General features: G+C 46.6%; 1 protein-coding gene across 1 annotated transcript in view; it reads left to right on the top strand.

Annotated features, from left to right (window-relative positions):
- SLC6A15 (solute carrier family 6 member 15) overlaps window positions 1-20,796 on the top strand; it is a 53,331-nt gene that overhangs the window by 25,176 nt on the left and 7,359 nt on the right. Inside the window, exons 3-6 of the mRNA XM_054178457.1 lie at window positions 6,109-6,266; window positions 8,380-8,506; window positions 11,603-11,784; window positions 14,829-14,939. Of these exons, the coding sequence (XP_054034432.1) occupies window positions 6,109-6,266; window positions 8,380-8,506; window positions 11,603-11,784; window positions 14,829-14,939 (578 nt within the window). The remainder of the gene's footprint in view (window positions 1-6,108; window positions 6,267-8,379; window positions 8,507-11,602; window positions 11,785-14,828; window positions 14,940-20,796) is intronic.

Below are 20,796 nucleotides of genomic sequence, written 5' to 3' on the forward strand. Positions count from 1 at the left end.
TTGTGGACTGGGACACTGAAGAGCTGGGTTCAGTTCCTGCTCTAGTACAGTCATCCAGTGGGATACAGGGCAAGTCACTTAGGCCCCAATTTTCTTGAGCTGTTTAGGCTTGTGTCTGCTCAGCTATGCAACACCTGTCTAATTAAGACCTCGGGTATCATTTGCAGTAGTGCTGTATGACTAAAAAGCACTTAGGTACTGTTTTCAATTAGTTGTATGATCAGATTTTTAAAGATAGTGCTGCCAAAGTTTCTTGTTTGCAATTTGAATTATCACCATACTGATCTCAACAGTAACGGTGAGGGAGTGTTGATGATAAACCAAAGGGTATTTGATGGTGTTACTCATCTTGCATATTCTGGAGACAGATAGTTCCCCTCCTTCTGGAATGTGGTTGTTACTCTCTTTCTGTTTTCCTCACATTTGTTTCCTTCTGCTTCTGTTGTCTCTCCACAGCAAAAAGTAAGATCTTTATGTTCTTCCCATTTTTATGCACGTGCAGAGTGAACCATAAGGCAATGAAGTACTGAATGGGGATGTAGCTGCTACCTCAGTAGAAATAGCAGCTCAGCAGGCACTTTGTAGTATGATGAAATGGGTAGGCAGACCATTATGCTCAGCTCTGAGAAGACTAAAAAAGCTGATAGATTGTTCAGAGTCCGGCAGAGAGCAGCCCTGAAGAAAAGGACTTGGGAGTGCTAGGGGATGAGAAGCTCAACGTGAGCCACTAGTGAGCCACATGAGCCAATCCCATCCTGGGCTGCAGCAAGAGAAGTGTGGCCAGCAGGTCGAAGGAGGTGACTCTCCCCCTCTACTCTGCTCTGGTGAGACCCCACCTGGAGCACTGTGTCCAATTCTGGAGCCCCTATTACAGGAAGGATCTGGAGGTGCTGGAAAGTGTAGAGAGAAGGGCCACGAGGATGATCAGAGGGCTGGAGCTGCTCTGCTATGGGGACAGACTGAGAAAATTGAGCCTCTTCGGTCTGGAGAAGAGAAGGCTCTGAGGAGACCTTATTGTGGCCTTCCAGTATGTGAAGGGGGCTACAAGAAAGCTGGGGAGGGACTTTTTAGGGTGTCAGGGAGTGATAGGACTGGGGGGAATGGAGTAAAACTAGAAATAGGTAGATTCAGATTGGATATTAGGAAGAAGTTCTTGACCATGAGGGTGGTGAGACACTGGCACAGGTTGCCCAGAGAGGTGGTGGAAGCCTCATCCCTGGAGGTTTTTAGCACCAGGCTGCATGTGGCTGTGAGCAGCCTGCTCTAGTGTGAGGTTTCCCTGCCCGTGGCAGCGGGGTTGGACCTAGATGGTCCTTGAGGTCCCTTCCAACCCTGACAATTCCAGGGTTCTATGGCAGATTTTGACCCAGTGCTGCTCAGATGGTATCACTGCATGTCATCATATCATGAAAATAAACAGAGAAGGAACAACAGTCTACAGACTGAGGTAAATAAGATTAATATTCTTTGTCTGGTCCACTGGTAGTTTTTCTCAGATTTTGTTTGTCTTTTTTTCCTGTCCTTCATGGAGTCAGGGCTGTAGCTACTCATTAGGATCTTTTTAAGGTCTTTATAATGGAAGATGATGTCCAATTTGTGCATATTTCACGAAAAGCAAAATAGGAATGGATAGTACCAGAAAACCTGAGGCCTCCTGCACAGCTTAGAGAAATGTAACTTTACTAAAATGAACTGCAATCCATGAGCTAAGCTGCCTGCTAAGGATATGAAATGGCAGTGGATTTCAATAGACTCCTTAAAAAAGCCTTAGAAAGTTGATGCTGGATGAAGAAACTCAAAAGCAGGAGTCGAGGATAAATCCCAAATTGCTTTCCAAACTTTGCTCAGCTTCTCTCTCATCGGAGATGAATAAACTGATTATACAACTTAATAGCTCTGAGTCGAAGCTTTTGCAGTCTTTAGGTCTTTGCTTTAAAGCTTGCTCCAACATGCTGCAGTCTGCATCTCTCCAAGTGCTTTTCTTGAACCTTACAATGGCTGCAATCACAAGTCCTAAGCTCTTCCAGTATGTTGGCCAGCACAGTACTCTATATTGTGGCACAAGAGCCAGGCATTAGAAAATTAGGTTCTGTGTTGCTAATTGCTGATGTCTAAATGTTTTGTTAGCTCTAGTACTAAACACCCTGCAGCACCAAGGAGAAAGTTGGGCTCTGTACTTGTCAGTGTGTTTAGTGTAAGGAGGTATTTGCTGGCAGTTAGTTTTACTGACATAAATGGAGTTGCATCCTTAAGTTAGAATTGTGTTTGACCACTTCCTGGGAATAAGACCTTAAGAAAAATGAATATATATATATATGTGTGTGTGTCTGTCTGTCTGTCTGTTTATATATTATATTCATATATATTTCTGCTGGGCAGTTTCCAGCCACTCTGCCCAGGCCTGGGGCGTTCATGGGGTCATTGTGACCCAAGTGCAGGAGCCAGCATTTGTCCTTCTTGAAGCCTTTACAACTGACCTCAGCCCTTTGATCCAGACTGTCTAGACCCCTCTGCAGAGCCTTCCTGCCCTCCAGCACGTCAGCACTGGGGTTGGACTTAATGATCTTTTTGGGTCCTTTCCAACCCCTCATATCCTGTGATCCTGTGAACACTGAGTTGATGATCAGAGGGCTGGAGCTCCTCTCCTATGAAGACAGGCTGAGGGAGTTGGGGTTGTTCAGTGTGGAGAAGAGAAGGCTCTGAGGAGACCTAATTGTGGCCTTCCATTATCTGAAGGGGGCTACAAGAAAGCTGGGGAGGGGCTTTTTAGGGTGTCAGGTAGTGATAGGACTGGGGGGAATAGATCCAAGCCAGAGGACAGGAGATTTGGAGTAGAAATTAGGAAGAAGCTCGTCCCCATGAGGGTGGTGAGACACTGGCACAGGTTGCCCAGGGAGGTGGTAGAAGCTCCATCCCTGGAGGTTTTTAAGGCCAGGCTGGATGTGGCTCTGAGCAACTTGATGTAGTGTGAGGTGTCCCTGCCCATGGCAGGGGGGTTGGAACTAGATGGTCCTTGAGGTCCCTTCCAACCCTGACAATTCCATGTGATTCTGTGTGTGCTCTCTCTATATATATATGTATGTATAAACTAAAGGTGAAGTAACAATTGCATTTTCAAATACATCTTTAAGTAGATTTAGTGAGCACTGCAAGGTCTGGATCTACAGTACTCCCTTTCATTTCCACCTCATGTCTGTGATCTCTGTTTGGAGCCTGGGGCAATTGAGTCAGTGCGGTCAAGTCCAGTGACTTCTTCCACCCCTCCTGGTAAAGGCAAACTGAGGCCTGCATTCCTCTGTTATGGGAATAGAGAAGAAAGCATTAATGATGTCTGTGTTAGCATACCAATTGGTTTCTTTGGATTCCAGCTCATACTGGAGTTCCAACATGTCTGGTTCAGCTGCACTCATGGGTGAAGTCACCTTGTTCAGGTTACAGAAGTCAGCTCCATTTGGCTTTCACACAGGCCAAATTGGAGTGTTGAAAGATGATTGAGTCTTGCTGATGACCTTCTGACCTTCCAACTGACAAATCTGGGGTGCATTAAGAGGAGTGTGCCCAGGAGATCAAGGGAGTTCTCCTCCCTCTCTACTCTGCCCTGGTGAGACCACACCTGGAATATTGCATCCAGTTCTGGACTCCCCAGTTCAAGAGGGACAGGCATCTACTACAGAAAGTTCAATGGAGGGCTACCTGGATGATTAAGGGACTGGAGCACTGCCTTGTGATGGGAGGCTGAGAGACCTGGGACTGTTTAGCCTGGATAAGACTGAGAGGTGATTTAATAAATGTTTATAAATATCTGAAGGCTGGGTGTCAATAGGGAGAGGACAGGCTCAACATGGAATGGGCTGCCCAGGGAGGTGGTGGAGTCACCGTCTCTAGAGGTGAACTGTTCAAGAGAGGACTGGACGTGGCACTTAGTGCCATGGTTTAGTAGTCATGAGGTCTTGGGTGACAGGTTGGACTTGATGATCTTTGAGGTCTTTTCCAGCCTTATTGATTCTGTGATTCTATGAGGAGGAACTTCTTCACTGTGAGGGTCACAGAGCACTGCAACAGGCTCTCCAGGGAGGTTGGGGAGTTTCCTTCTCTAGAGACTTCCAAGACCCATCTGGATGCATTCTTGTGCAACTTGTACTAGATTCTATGGTCCTGCTCTGGCAGGGGGGATGGACTTGATGGTCTTCAGAGGTTCCTTCCAGCCCCTGACATCCTGTGATCCTGTGAATCAAGTTATGAATGGGCACCAAAGAGTCACGGTTGGTTTTGTATTTCCTGTGATGCACCGTTTGAGAAGCACCTGGCAGTTTCACATCCTCTGTCTCATGTTGTCCCACAGCTGCAGATTCATCTGAGAGTTCAGGCCTAATAGACAACCTTAAGTTTTCCTCCATCAATTTCTACAGTTGCTCTTCCAAAAGCCCATTTGTAACCCTTTGGGTCTTTGAAAGGTCCTTCTCTCAGAAAGTTGGTTCCCAACAGGCAAGGTGTGTCTGGTCCTGATACAGTAGTGTGTTTCTTCCATTTATTCTCAGTTAAGCTTATTTCCACCTGCAACTCCAAATGCTTTTTCTCTTCATTGTGGAATTCCCCTTTCTGAGCATCTGAAGTGCACACAGAGAAATCAACAGTCTGCTGAAACCACTTAAAGATTTGATGAAATTCAGAATAATTTATGCACAATATGTTCTGTATTTGCTTTATGAATTCAGTCTTTCTGCTCTGTTCCAAAGCAAGGCATGGATTTCTTTTAAGAGATGTTAATCCAGCTCCTGATGCTTCCTTCTATTGCTAAAATGTTAAATATCCCAAATTGCACAGGAGCAAACCACTAGTTAAGGTAATAATTCACTTTCAACAAGGTTTGCCTCGATGGTACAGTGCTTTAGAAAGTCAGTGGCTCTGGGGTTTTCATATCTTGGAAGATGTATGGCAAGGATTCAGGTAAAATTGCTCTTCACATCTGATCAAAAAAGCTCTGCAGTGGATGATGCTAATTCAAACTTAAAGCTACTGGAAGATTTCATTCAGATTGGATGTTAGGAAGAAGTTCTTCCCTATGTGAGTGATACATAGAATACATAGAATACACCAGGTTGGAAGAGACCTTCAAGATCATCGCATCCAACCCATCAACCAATCCAACACCACCTAAACAACTAACCCATGGCACCAAGCACCCCATCAAGTCTCCTCCTGAACACCTCCAGTGATGGTGACTCCACCCCCTCCCCAGGCAGCCCATTCCAATGGGCAATCACTCTCTCTGTATAGAACTTCATCCTAACATCCAACCTAAACCTCCCCTGGTGCAGCCTGAGACTGTGTCCTCTTGTTCTGGTGCTGTTTGCCTGGGAGAAGAGACCAACCTCTGCCTGTCTACAACCTCCCTTCAGGGAGTTGTAGAGAGCAATGAGGTTACCCCTGAGTCTCCTCTTCTCCAGGCTAAGCAGCCCCAGCTTCCTCAATCTCTCCTCATAGGACTTGTGTTCCAAAGCCCTCACCAACTTCGCTGCCCTTCTCTGGACTCACTTCAGCAAGTCAACCTCCTCCCTAAACTGAGGGCCCCAGAACTGGACACAGTACTCGAGGTGTGGCCTAACCAGTGCAGTGTACAGGGGCAGAATGACCTCCCTGCTCCTGCTGGCCACACTGTTCCTGATGTAATTTTTGACAGCCCTAGGAGTTCTGGTTTTCATATCTTAGAAGATGTATGGCAAAGATTCAGGTAGAATTGCTCTTCACATCTGATCAAAAAAAGCTCTGCAGTGGATGATGCTAATTTAAACTTAAAGCTATTGAAAGATTTCATTCAGATTGGATGTTAGGAAGAAGTTGTGTTCCCCATGAGGGTGGTGAGACACTGGCACAGGTTGCCCAGGGAGGTGGTGGAAGCCTCATCCCTGGAGGGTTTTAAGGCCAGGCTGGATGTGGCTCTGGGCAACCTGCTGTAGTGTGAGGTGTCCCTGCCCAGGGCAGGGGAGTTGGAACTAGATGATCCTTGAGGTCCCTTCCAACCCTAACAACTCTGTGATTCTACAATCCTTCTTTGTTGTGTGAAGTTCGAATTCTTCTCCTCTGATCTATACTTTGTTCCTTTTGCAGGTGCCTATCTTGTGCCATACTTAGTCTTGCTACTGATAATAGGAATTCCGCTCTTTTTCTTGGAGCTCGCCGTGGGGCAGAGGATCCGCCGGGGGAGTATTGGCGTGTGGAATTACATCAGCCCCAAACTTGGAGGAATTGGATTTGCAAGCTGTGTAGTAAGTTTTTAACATTAATTGCATGGTTTGCTTTCAGTCTGCATGTGTTGCCCAGGGAGGTGGTGGAAGCCTCATCCCTGCAGGTTTTTAGGGCCAGGTTGGATGTGGCTCTGCTGGCTCTGAGCAACCTGCTCTAGTGTGAGGTGTGCAGAGCTACAGGCTGGGGTCGGAGTGGCTGGAGAGCTGCCAAACAGAGAGGGACCTGGGGGTGCTGATCAACAGCTGCCTAAACATGAGCCAGCAGTGTGCCCAGGTGGCCAAGAAGGCCAATGGCATCCTGGCCTGCGTTAGGAATAGTGTGGCCAGCAGGAGCAGGGAAGTCATTCTGCCCTGGACACAGCACTGGTTAGGCCACACCTTGAGTCCTGTGTCCAGTTCTGGGCCCCTCAGTTTAAGAAGGACATCGAGACACTTGAACGTGTCCAGAGAAGGGCAACAAGGCTGGGGAGAGGCCTTGAGCACAGCCCTGTGAGGAGAGGCTGAGGGAGCTGGGGTTGTTTAGCCTGGAGAAGAGAAAGCTCAGGGGTGACCTCATTACCCTCTACAATTACCTGAAAGGTGGTTGTAGCTAGGAAGGGGTTGGTCTCTTCTCCCAGGCAACCAGCACCAGAACAAGGGGACACAGTCTCAAGCTGCACCAGGGGAAGTTTAGGCACGAGGTGAGGAGAAAGTTCTTCACTGCGCGAGTCGTTCATCATTGGAATGTGCTGCCCGGGGAGGTGGTGGAGTCACCATCCCTGGAGGTGTTCAAGAGGGGATTGGACATGGCACTTGGTGCCATGGTCTAGTCATGAGGTCTGTGGTGACAGGTTGGACTCGATCCTCGAGGTCTCTTCCAACCTTGGTGATACTGTGATACTGTGTCGCTGCCCGTGGCAGCAGGGTTGGAACTGGATGATCCTTGAGGTCCCTTCCAACCCTGACAATTCTATGATTCTATGGATTCACACTTTGTTTTGATACAGAGAAAAGCCACTGATTTGTAGCTGGGCATCAAGGTCAGTTTACAATGTTTCAGAAGATCTTCAAATGTTTGTTAGGACACTAAAAAGTGTTGGCACAGATGTGTCACTAAACCCAGGCAATTTGTGTTCTGTGATAACCTTTGAAACTGGGCACTAAGGAGCAGAGCAGCCTTCTGGAGAAAAATTGCCTATAAAATCACAGAATGTTAGGGGTTGGAAGGACTTCAAAAGCTCATCCAGTCCAACCCCCCTGCAGAGCAGGGTCACCTAGAGTAGGTCACACAGGAACTCATCCAGGCAGGTTTTGAGTGGCTCCAGAGAAGGAAATACAACCCCCCCTGGGCAGCCTCTTCCAGAGCTCTGTCACGCTCACATGGCAAAGTTTATCCTTCTGTTCACATGGAACCTCCTCTGCTCCAGCTTGCACCCATTGCCTCATGTCCTGTCATTGGACATCACTGAGCAGAGACTGGCTCTGTCCTCCTGACACTGCCGTGCACATCTTTATCAACATGAATGAGGTCAGCCCTCAGTCTGCTCTTCCTAACATCCAACCTAAACCTTCCCTGGCGCTGCTTGAGACTGTGTCCTCTTGTTCTGGTGCTGGTTGCCTGGGAGAAGAGACCAACCCCCTCCTGGCTACAACCTCCCTTCAGGCAGTTGTAGAGAGCAAGAAGGTCTCCCCTCAGCCTCCTCTTCTCCAGGCTAAGCAACCCCAGCTCCCTCAGCCTCTCCTCACAGGGCTGTGCTCCAGACCCCTCCCCAGCTTTGTTGCCCTTCTCTGGACACCTTCCAGCAACTCAACATCTTTCCTAAACTGAGTGGCCCAGAACTGGACACAGGACTCAAGGTGTGGCTAACCAGTGCTGAGTCCAGGGGCACAATGACCTCCCTGCTCCTGCTGGCCACACTGTTCCTGATGCAGGCCAGGATGCCACTGGCCTTCTTGGCCACCTGGGCACACTGCTGGCTGATGTTCAGCCTGCTATCAACCAGTACCCCCAGGTCCCTCTCTGGTTTAATCGCTCTCAGGTTCAGTGGCTGATGTGCAGAAATAGGCAGTTCAGTACATGTATTTTTTTCAATATAATGTACAAATGTAGTTAATAAATGCAACATTTTCATCTCTCTTACTTTTTTTTTTATAGGTATGTTTCTTTGTGGCCCTATACTATAATGTCATTATTGGATGGAGTCTGTTTTACTTTTCCCAGTCGTTTCAGCATCCATTACCATGGGATCAGTGTCCTTTAGTTAAAAATGCTTCTCATACCTGTAAGTCTATGTTAATGTCCTTACAAATAATAGCAAGTAGATAGAATTTGAGATTGTGAAACAACATAGGGAAGGGAAGGGAAGGGAAGGGAAGGGAAGGGAAGGGAAGGGAAGGGAAGGGAAGGAAAGGGAAGGGAAGGGAAGGGAAGGGAAGGGAAGGGAAGGGAAGGGAAGGGAAGGGAAGGGAAGGGAAGGGAAGGGAAGGGAAGGGAAGGGAAGGGAAGGGAAGGGAAGGGAAGGGAAGGGAAGGGAAGGGAAGGGGAAGGGAAGGAGAAAAGGAAAGGGAAGGGAAAGAGTAAAGAAAAGAAAGAAAAGAAAGGAGAAAAGAAAAGAGAAAAGAAAAGAAAAGAAAAGAAAAGAAAAGAAAAGAAAAGAAAAGAAAAGAAAAGAAAAGAAAAGAAAAGAAAAGAAAAGAAAAGAAAAATAACCCCACAATTCAAAGAGATATTTGTGGGGGGTAAAGTGTTTTATGTAAAGCTGGTTTTGCATCTTATTATGATGTCACATTATAATACTTGGGGGAAAATACAACAGAGAGGCCTAATCAAAAGTGAATATATTGCATTTGGAAAGGAACATCACTGCCAACAGCATTTTAAAGTGTAATGAAATTAGAGTGCTACTTAGTGGAGTGAACAAAAAGAAACCTCTGATAGCTTTTCTGATGTTGATCCTGCTTTTTGTGATTGCTTGCTGAAAAAAGGAAGGTGGAAGGAAGCCCATTTCTGCAGTTCAATTAGGAGGGTATTTCCTGACAGAGAGCACTGCATTGCTAACAAAGAAAATGGCAAAGTGTAAACAGCAATGAGATGGATGTGATAAAAGCCTTGTTTGCTTTGTAAAGCACCAGAGAAATGAGATAATTGGTCATAGGTTTGTTGCTATAATGAGATGGTTTGACATGAAAATGTGCAAGCAGCATTAGGGTTCTTCACCCCTTCCCTTTTTGTTGTTATCTTGTAATAATTGCATACTTTGCATTATCCTTGCTATTGAAATATGGACTATTTCTTTTTATTTCAGATCTAAAATTTTCCTTAATTATCTGTTGTGGGTTTTGGGGTTGGTTTTTTTTTCACCTCTTTAATGAAGAGTATAACCAGGGACATTTGAAAAGTTGTACAATGCTTCTGCAGTGCCTTTGTTAAGAGTTTCTTGCTTCAGTTGTTTGAAATAATCAGTATTTGTGAATGCTGGCACACAGTCCCAACTGATTGTATTTCATGAGCTATTGTTCATTAATCAAGTCATGGAATCATAGAATGGTCCAGGCTGGAAGGGACCTCCAAAAGGACCTCCCTGCAGTCAGCAGGGACATCCCCAACTAGATCAGGCTGCCCAGGGCCTCATCGAGCCTCACCTTGGGTATCTCCAGGGATGGGGCCTCAACCACCTCCCTGGGAAACCTGTTCCAGTGTTCCACCACCCTCATACTAAAGAACTTCTTCCTAATATCCAGTCTAAATCTGCTCTTCTCTAGTTTGAAGCCATTGCCCCTCATCCTGTCCCTGCAGGCCTTTATAAATAGACTCTCTCTATCCTTTCTGTAGCCCCCTTCAGGTAGTGGCAGGCTGCTATTAGGTCTCCCCAGAGCCTCCTCTTCTCCAGGATGAACACCCCCAGCTCCCTCAGCCTGTTGTCATAACAGAGGTGCTCCAATCCCTTGATCATTTCTGTGGCCCTCCTCTGGACCCTCTCCATCAGGTCCAAGTCCTTCCTGTGTTGAGGGCTCCAGACCTGTACACAGTACTCCAGGTGAGATCTCACCAGAGCAAAGCGGCAGAATCACCTCTCTGGATCTCTTGGCAGAACATCTTTTGATGCAGCCCAGGATGTGATTGTGCTGCAAGCTCACACTGCCTGCTCATGTCCAGTCGCAGTCCTTGTTTACATGCTCTTATCCTGGCTAAATATTAAGGCAGTGTGTGTCAGCCTAACCTAGGCAGAGGTGATCTGAATGAAGCTTGAACAAGAAGTACCACACTGGATAACATACTATAACTTCTGCAAGTTTATCATCACAGAATCCTAGAGTGGCTTAGGTTGGAAGGGACCTCAGGGATCATCTACTCCAACCTCCCCACTATGGGCAGGGACACTTCTCAACTAGACTCAGCTGCTCAGGGCCTCATCCTACCTGGCCTTGAACAGCCCCACAGAGGAGGCATCCACAACCTCTCTGGGCAGCCTATTTTAGAGACTCATCACCCTCGTACTGAAGAACTTCCTAAGATCCAGTCTGAACCTACTCTCCCTCAGCTTTAAACCTTTTCCCCCTTGTCCTATCGCAAGACAGCCTTATGAGAAGTCCCTCTGCAGCCTTCCTGTAGGATCCCTTCAGGTATTGGAAGGCAGCTCTGAGGTCCCCTGGAGTTTTGTCTTCCTTAGGCTGAACAACCCCAGGTCCCTCAGTCTATCCTCATAGCAGAGGTGCTCCACCCTCTGGATTCACTCCCTCAGCTGTGTCTTTCTTATGATGGGGGCACCAGGGCTGGATGCAGTATTTGAGGTGGGGTCTCAGAAGAGCAGAGGGTGGTGGAATGCTGGAACAGGTTGTCCAGGGAGGTAGTTGAGGCCACATCCCTGGAGATAATCCCAGGTCAGGCTGGACAAAGCTCTGAGCAACCTGATGTAGTGGAGGATGTCCCTGTTCACTGCTTTTTCCTGTGTCCACCTGCTGGGCTGGACACCGAAGGTGTAACTTGTGTGGCAGCAACAGGAGGCACCCAGCCTAAACTGCCACAGACTAGAAGACCTTTGGAGGTCCCTTGCAACCTAAACCTTTCTGTGATTCTATGACAAGGCCTGCCTACATTCAGCACTTCAGTGAAAAATCAATCCTGCCTAGGACTCAGATTGACCAGATGCAGAAGAACATATTGCAAACCAGTGGTTTTAAAATGGATACCCAGAGCCTTTCACAAGTATCAGGCACCTTTTATTGTAGATGATGCCCTAAGGCTCCTTGTAAACTTAGTTTCACAGTGAATGATGGCACAGCTGCAAATACTGGGGACTGGTAGAACATTGTTATGAAATGTTGGAAAACTACTTCTCTCTTGAACCCATTCTGTGCTTGCTAACATCTCTTGACAGTTGTGGAGCCTGAGTGTGAGAAAAGTTCTGCAACCACTTATTACTGGTACAGAGAAGCACTGAATATTTCTAGCTCTTTGTCTGAAAGTGGGGGTTTAAATTGGAAGATGACTATCTGCTTGCTGGCTGCCTGGGTCATGGTATGCCTAGCCATGATCAAAGGCATTCAGTCTTCAGGCAAAGTGAGTACACTGTTTACTTAAGTGACAATGTTTTACTTTGAAACAGCATTTCTGTTCACCACACCCTCTGTTTGCTCTCTCGTGAAATCTGTAGGAGCAGGTTGGGAGCCCTGACTCACCCAAGGGTTTTGTATAACCTCAAGTTGAGGGCTCTTAGTAGTTAAGCATCAGAGCTGTAGTAATTTTAGTGGGAATTGCAGTAATTGAGGGGGAATTGAGATCTGAAGAAGAACCATTTCTGTTCTCAACAGCATAACTGTGCCTCAGCTTTCCTGTGCAGCATGAGGAATTCAGGTTTCCATGTAGGATTGCAGTGCACAGAGGTCCTCAAAATGCCTTACTATCAATTTTTTTAGTATTCCTGTCATTGGTATCTAGAATAGAATAGAATAGAATAGAATAGAATAGAATAGAATAGAATAGAATAGAATAGAATAGAATAAACCAGGTTGGAAGAGACCTTCAAGATCATCGTGTCCAACCCATCATCCAACACCACCTAATCAACTGAACCATGGCACCAAGCACCCTATCAAGTCTCCTCCTGAACACCTTCATTGATGGTGACTCAGCCAGCCCATTCCAATGGGCAATCACTCTCTCTGTGTAAAATGTCCTCCTAACCCCCAGCCTAAACCTCCCCTGGCGCAGCCTGAGACTGTGTCCTCTTGTTCTGGTGCTGGCTGTCTGGGTGAAGAGACCAACCTCTGCCTGTCTACAACCTCACTTAAGGTAGTTGTAGACAGCAATAACGTTGCCCCTGAGTCTCCTCCTCTACTCCAGGCTAAGCAACCCCAGCTCCCTCAGCCTCTCCTCACAGGGCTGTGCTCCAAACCCCTCACCAACTTTGTTGCCCTTTTCTGGACACGCTCCAGCAAGTCAACCTCCTTCCTAAACTGAGGGGCCCAGAACTGGACACAGTACTCAAGGTGCGGCCTAACCAGTGCAGTGTACAGGGGCAGAATGACCTCCCTGCTCCTGCTGGCCACACTGTTCCTGATGCAGGCCAGGATGCCATTGGCCCTCCTGGCTGCCTGGGCCATCAACACAGAAGCTTTTTTCAGGGTTCTGCCTAGTTTCTCTTGACTAATGTCTAACCCCCCCCAGCCCCTTGCATCTGAATGTGTCACCTTGACTTCTTTCCTTTACCTGCAGCCAGCTGGACTGGCTCGGGAACGATTAGCAAGCTCTGTTGAGCTCAGTGGGATTTACAGATGAAAAATAATCTGTTCTAATAGAAAAATTCTTTGCTATTAAAAAGCTTGGCACTGAGGTGAAATACTTGATCAGGATTTTTTTGGGTTTTTTTTTTTTTTTTGGTTTTGGCAGTAGGCATTACTTGGTGACTTGAATCCCTTGGTCCTGTACTTTCCGTTGACCCTTGCTGTCAATCCCTTCTGAAGACAGGATGCTGCCTGTCTTTACCATACTGTGTACTTATCATAGTATCAGTCAGGGTTGGAAGGGACCACAAGAATCATGAAGTTCCAACCCCCCTGCCATGGGCAGGGTCACCCCACACTAGATCAGGCTGGCCAGAGCCTCATCCAGCCTGGGCTTAAACACTTCCAGGGACGGTGCCCCAACCACCTCCCTGGACAACCCATTCCAGGGCTTCACCACTCTCATGGGGAAGAACTTCCTCCTCACCTCCAGCCTGAATCTCCCCACCTCCAGCTTCATTCCATTCCCCCTAGTCCTATCACTACCTGAGATCCTGAGAAGTCCCTCCCCAGCCTTCTTGTAGCCCCCTTCAGATACTGGAAGGCCACAATTAGGTCACCTCGGAGCCTTCTCTTCTCCAGACTGAACAGCCCCAACTCCTTCAGTCTGTCCTCATAGCAGAGCAGCTCCAGCCCTCTGCTCATCCGCGTGGCCCTTCTCTGGACATGCTCCAGCACCTCCATATCCCTCTTGTAATAGGGGCTCCAGAACTGGAGGTGGTACTCCAGGTGGGGTCTCCCCAGAGCTGAGTAGAGGGGGAGAATCCCCTCCCTTGCCCTGCTGGCCACACTTCTCTTGATGCAGCCCAGGATCTGATTGGCTTTCCAGGCTGCAAGTGCACACTGAGAGCTCCTGTTGAGCTTCTCATCCACCAGAATCAAAGTGCAATCCAGCAGAATCAAAGTGCAGTTGTAGAACTGGGGGGGGGGGGGGGGGGGTGTGTTGAAATTACCCCCCAACTGATTTGAGAGAATTGCACACACTCCCCAGATAAATTGCCAGACTAGCTCAGTTTGGAATGGAAGCAGATGAAGCTCTTTTTACAAGCAACCTGCAATCTAGAAATATGGAATGCATTGAACAGGTACAAACTATACAATATAACTGTGCAATATATGTACAAACTATGCAATATATGTACAATCCATATATGTTTACAATTTACAAACAACACAGAAACTCCTCAGAACCCCCTTGGATGGATCCCAGGGACTTGTTCACCTTCTCCCACACTCCCTCCCTCACACAGTAGTCGAAACAGAAATACCCCTGGCAAGGCCATGAGAGAGAGAGAAGTTGCAAGCAGAAGCAGATTCAGAAGAAGAGAGCAAGAACTCTTTTTGCCTCTTCTCTCTATTCCCATTAGCAATCCAATGAATTCTATAGACCTTATCATTATTTTCCTCTTGCACCCAGTGGTAATTGATTTTGCTTTCAGATTTGCAGTCAGGAACTAGATTGAAGTTCCCCCTTCAAAGTGTAACAAAAGCCAGGCATTTTTAAACCAGGCTGCTTCTGTCCTGGTCATCATCTCATTGAATTCACACTGAATTTCCCTGGAAGCCCAGCAGTGTGTTGTCAGTTACTCAGCACCCTGGCACCTGTCTAGCTGTAACACAGTGCAGAATTGGATTTGCAGTGGTGTGATTTCGCTTTCTGCTGCAGAGACCAAGGGGGGTGGGAAGGGTTCTGCCTGTTTGTCCCAGCCTATGATTAACAAATCCAATCATATAGCCAAAAAGATCACTGAGCAGGGAATGAAGCAGTTGGAAAATGAAGTCCACGGACATCACGTTGAATTTCTTCTTAATGTTTTTCAGATCATGTATTTTAGTTCCCTTTTTCCTTATGTGGTACTTTTATGCTTTCTGATCAGAGGACTGCTCCTCAATGGCTCAGTGGATGGAATCCGCCACATGTTCACCCCCAAGGTAGGTGCTTGGTTCACATTTGCAGTGTATTGAAGTTTCAGTTGCAACCTGCCCATTTCTGAATGCTCTCGCCTCAGCTGGCTTTCATCATGCAGCATTTGGCCATTTGTTCTGTTTGCTTCGCTTGCACAGTTGTTTGTTGGCCTCAGTGGCACGATATGGAGCCCTAAAAGGGTCTAAATGGTCCAAGGAGCTGTGTGGTTGCCACCTCCCTTAGGTGAAGGGCCACGAGGATGATCAGAGGGCTGGAGCTCCACTGCTGTGAGGACAGACTGAGGGAGTTGGGGCTGTTCAGTCTGCAGAAGAGAAGGCTCCGAGGAGACCTTATTGTAGCCTTCCAATATCTGAAAAGAAAGCTGGGGAAGGACATTTTAGGGTGTCAGGGAGTGATAGGACTAGGGGGAATGGGGAAAAAAAACTAGACATGGGTAGATTGAGATTGGATGTTAGGAAGAAATTCTTCCCCATGAGGGTGGTGAGAGACTGGCACAGGTTGCTCAGGGAGGTGGTGGAAGGTTTTAAGGCCAGGCTGGATGTGGCTGTGAGCAACCTGCTGTAGTGTGAGGTGTCCCTGCCCATGGCAGGGGTTTGGAACTAGATGATCCTTGAGATCCCTTCCAACCCTGACAATTCTGTGATTCCATGACTCTAAGGTTTACCAGATATGGTAGTTTTAAGCTTTGCCTTTGGAATTTTTGGATGCCTTTACAAAACTAAGCAACTGAAAGTGCTGTGTGCAGGACTCAGGATGTTTGGAGAGGTCCAACTAAGGAAAACAGGAGTGAAGCTTAAATCTTACTATTATCTAGGACTGAAATGCCCAGTTCCAGGATGCCACAGGGAAATGCCAAACCTTGAATGCTGCCATGGCTTTATGTAATTAACTTGTCCCTTTGAGAGGGGACAGATTTGATCCTTCTTAGAAATACACTTTGCATAGTAGTCCAAAGTACCTGTCTTAAATACTATCTGAAGTACTCACCACTCAGCTTCTCTTGCCATGTTCTTCTTGTGCCAAAAGCAAAACATCCAAGAATACATTTTTCACTTCTACCATTTTAACCAGGAATGTGTCTTACAGAACTTTAGATTCTGTAACTACAGAGATGAGAAGGGGTGTCATGAATCACTGTTTAGCCTGAAGGTTGAAGTTCTACCCACATCCATCTCAGATGCTTGTAATTCTATCTATACTACAGTGTAGTTAGAGCCATACTCAGGAATGAGTAATGCTGGACTTCATACTGTGTTATGAAATGGACTACCAAACAAGACCATTTCATCATACAGTTGAGCAGAACAGGAGTGATGTTTCAAAAATGAAAACCACATAATAAGAGAGAGGCTGGACATGAGCAGACAGTGTGAGCTTGCATCCTGGGCTGCATCACAAGCAGCATTGCCAGCAGACCCAGAGAGGTGATTCTGCCCCTTCGCTCTCGTGTGACCTCACCTGGAGTGCTGCATCCAGCTCTGGAGCCTTCAGTATGAGAAGGATATGGAACTGATGGAGCAGATCCAGAGGAGGGCCATGAAAATGGTCAGGGGCTTGGAGTACCTCTGTTACAAGGGCAGGGTGAGGGAGGTGGAGTTGTTCAGCATGGAGAAGATAAGGCTCCAGGGAGACCTAATAGCAGCCTTCCAGTACTTGGAGGGGGCCTACAAGAAGGATGGGGAGAGACTCCTTGCAAAGGCCTGCAGTGATAGTACAAGGGGCAATGGTTTCAAATTAGAGAAGAGCAGATTTAGATTGGATGTTAGGAGGGTAGTGGAACACTGGAACAGATTTCCCAGGGAATTGGCTGGGGCCCATCCCTGGAGATACTCAAGGTGAGGCTCGACAGGGCTCTGGGCAGCCTGATCTAGTTGAGGATGTCCCTGCTGACTGCAGAGGAGATTGGACTGGATGACCTTTGGAGATCCCTTGCAACCCAAACCATTCTAGAATTCTATGATGAAATCAATGCAGATAGTAGCTAATGTCAGAGGGCAGGATGTTGCCAGCTTTTTGGTTCCAGATGTTTTGAGAGCTGTCATCCTATTAGAATGACTTTGCACTGTGATACACAGTTCTGCTCTGCTTCACTCACTGTCACCTCTTCAGAGAGTCATGCTTCTGCATGAACTTGCAGGCTGCTCAGGCAAATATAGGAAATTACAGGGACAAAGAAATGTGATGGATACTGATGAAGAGGAAGTCTATAGCAGAGGTGGAATAAAGACTTCCTGAAGTTATAATTTGGTCTCTCAACGACCCTGTTAATAATCTCTGTATATAAAATAGAATAGAATTAACCAGGTTGGAAGAGATCTTTGAGATCATCAAGTCCAACCCGTCACCCAACACCAGTTAAACCATGGCACCAAGCACCCCATCCAGTCTCTTCCTAAACACCTCCAGTGATGGTGACTCCACCACCTCCCAGGGCAGCACATTCCCGTGGTCAATCTCTCCTTCTGGGAAGAACTTCTTCCTAACATCCAGCCTAAACCTCCCCTGGTGAAGCTTGAGACTGTGTCCTCTTGTTCTGGTGCTGGTTGCCTGGGAGAAGAGACCAACCTCTGCCTGTCTACAACCTCCCTTCAGGTAGTTGTAGACAGCAAGAAGGTCTCTCCTGAGCCTCCTCTTCTCCAGGCTAAGCAACCCCAGCTCCCTCAGCCTCTCCTCACAGGGCTGTGCTCCAAACCCCTCCCCAGCTTTGTTGCCCTTCTCTGGACACCTTCCAGCAACTCAACATCTTTCCTAAACTGAGGAGCCCAGAACTGGACACAGGACTCAAGGAAGGAAGAAGTTCTGTACAGAGGGAGTGATTTGCCATTGGAATGTGCTGCCCAGGGAGGTGGTGGAGTCACCATCCCTGGAGATCTTCAAGAAAAGACTGGATGAGGCACTTGGTGCCATGGTGTAGTTGATTGGATAGGGCTGGGCGATAGGCTGGACTGGATGATCTTGGAGGTCTCTTCCAACCTGGTTGACTCTATGATTCTATGTCTATGCAAAGCCCACTGAAGTTGACTACTGCAGTGAAACTGGAGAACTGTACAAAGCTGAAATACAGATGTCCCAAAATCTCTCTTGAAAATAGCTTTAAAAAGCAAATCAATTGCAAATTTGTTTTGCAATGCTAGGCAATGCATATCTGAGAGCAAAATGAGTGCCTTTGAGGATATACCAAAGGGTAGCTTGCAGCCAGCATTTGGATAGAATCATAGCATTCTTAGGGTTGGAAGGGACCTCAAGGATTATCTAGAATCATAGAATCAATAAGGTTGGAGAAGACCTCAAAGATCATCAAGTCCAACCTGTCACCCAACACCTCATGACTAGAGCATGGCACCAAGTGCCACGTCCAATCCCCACTTGAATACCTCCAGGGAGGGTGACTCTACCACCTCCCTGGGCAGCACATTTCAATGGCTAACAACTCTCCCTGTGAAGAACTTTCTCCTCACCTCCAGCCTAAACTTCCCCTGGCACAGCTTGAGACTGTGTCCTCTCATTCTGGTGCTGGTTGCCTGGGAGAAGAAACCAACCCACTCCAACCAGGGTTCCATATGCTATGGGCAGGGATACCTCACACTAGAGCAGGTTGCTCACAGCCACATCCAGCCTGGCCTTCAAAACCTCCAGGGATGAGGCTTCCACCACCTCCCTGGGCAACCTGTGCCTTACACTTTAGCCCTTGCTGATTGCGCTGGTCAAGTGCTCCCTCTAGTGGCAAAATTGTGCGATACAGGCAAACGGAACTACCTGCAGCAGCTACTTGTGCATTGTAATCAGAACAAGAAAGTCAAAAACAGGGTTTTTTCACTTAAATACTTTCTTTCTTTCCCCCCCAATTACATTATATTTTAGCTATTTATAAATGAATGGAGAAGGAATCTGCTAGCTGTCTTATATTTAATACTATACCTTTATGGGAAACTGACAGTCTTTCAGAATATTATAATAGCAGTGTCGTTGGTTTGGGTTTTTTTCTGCTAAGCAAGACAGTCCATCCAATGATGCTGACGTTTTTGCTGATGCTTTTTATGTTTACTGTTTCTGTTGAGGCCAAGGTTTAAAAAAATGCAGATCATGTGCACAGATGTCAGGTCTTTCACTGTTAGAATCATAGAAGTCTTAGGGTTGGAAGGGACCTCGAGGACCATCTAGTTCCAACCCCCCTGCCATGGGCAGGGACACCTCACACTAGAGCAGGTTGCTCACAGCCACATCCAGCCTGGCCTTCAAAACCTCCAGGGATGAGGCTTCCACCACCTCCCTAGGCAACCTGTGCCAGTCTCTCACCACCCTCATGGGGAACAACTTCTTCCTAACATCCAATCTGAATCTACCCATTTCTGCATCTTAAATAAGTAGAGGCCCTGAATCAAATTGAGAAAAATCTTAGAATCATAGAATGGTGTGGGTTGGAAGGGACCTCCAAAATTCATCTACTCTATGATTCTATGATAGTCCAATTCCCCTGCCCTGAGCAGGGCTATCTTCCACTAGATCGGGCTGCTCAGAGCCTTGTCCAGCCTGACCTTGAGTATTTCCAGGGATAGGGCCTCAACTATGTCCCTGGGCAGCCTGTTCCAGAGTTCCACCACCCTCATGCTAAAGAACTTGTTCCTAACATCCATTCTAAATCCCCTCTCATTTCAAAACACTGCCTTTCATCCTGTCACTCCAGGCCTTTGTAAACAATCCCTCTGCAGCCTTCTTATAGGCCTCCTTCAGGTACTGGAAAGCAGCGATGAGGTCTCCTGGAGCCTGCTCTTCTCCAGGCTGAACAACCCCAGCTCCCTCATCCCATCACATGGGAGAGGTGTGCCAGCCCCCTGATCATGTTTAAATTTCACATGCACCTCTTCTTTGTATAACTGTAGACAGATGATGACTCATCAAGTCGAAACAAAGATGTTTCTTGTGGTATGGTTATCTCAGGGAGCAACACAACTCAGTTACTTGATAGAAAGCTTAGTTGTCCCTCAGCTACATGACCCATTCAGGGTAAATTCAAAGCATCTGGATTGAGGGAGGTTTGATTCATGGACTGCACAGATTGTGGTGGCCAGCACTGATCTCCTCTGTTGTGTTTTGCTTTACCTATTTGCATGCAGCAGAGTTCCATGTAAGAGCCTGTGCCTCCTGTTCACATTTTTTTCCCCCACTTTGAGAAGTAACAACAAAGCAACTTTCCAAACAAGTTCACTGCATTTGTATGAGGATTGATCACCCCTGCTTAACCCTGAGAAGTGTCCATACTGTAAAAACAGATTAAAGACAGGCAGTGAATATTGTATTTAAGAAAAAGAGAGAGAAAAAGGTGGATGTTTGGGTTTATTTCTGAGTGCTGCTAGCTGTTATTTCAGTTGTGATAGAGCTCCAGTAGTGCCTCATTGTAGGGAACAATAAGGATTAGATACTATAAGGATTATTTACTATAAGGATTAGATACTATAGGGATTAGATACTATAAGGATTAGATACTATAAGGATTATTTACTATAAGGATTAGATACTATAGGGATTAGATACTATAAGGATTAGATACTATAAGGGTTATTTACTATAAGGATTAAATGCTATAAGGATTATTTATAAGGATTATCTAAGGATCATTTACTATAAGGATTATATAATATAAGGATTATTTACTATAAGGATTGCATACTATAAGGTGTATATGCTATAAGGTTTATATCCTATAACATGAAATAGAAATAGTGGCCCACAGAGCTTGCTCAGCTTCAGGTCTTTCACCTTCAGCTTTCATCTTGATCATAATGAAACTGTTTTGTGGTAGAGTGTTAGCATTTTATAATGTGGGTTGTCTTCCTGTTTTAATTTCTTCTGTTGTCTTTTCAT

The sequence above is a fragment of the Dryobates pubescens genome, chromosome Z, assembly GCF_014839835.1.
Source record: "Dryobates pubescens isolate bDryPub1 chromosome Z, bDryPub1.pri, whole genome shotgun sequence".
Classification (NCBI taxonomy): Eukaryota; Metazoa; Chordata; class Aves; order Piciformes; family Picidae; genus Dryobates; species Dryobates pubescens.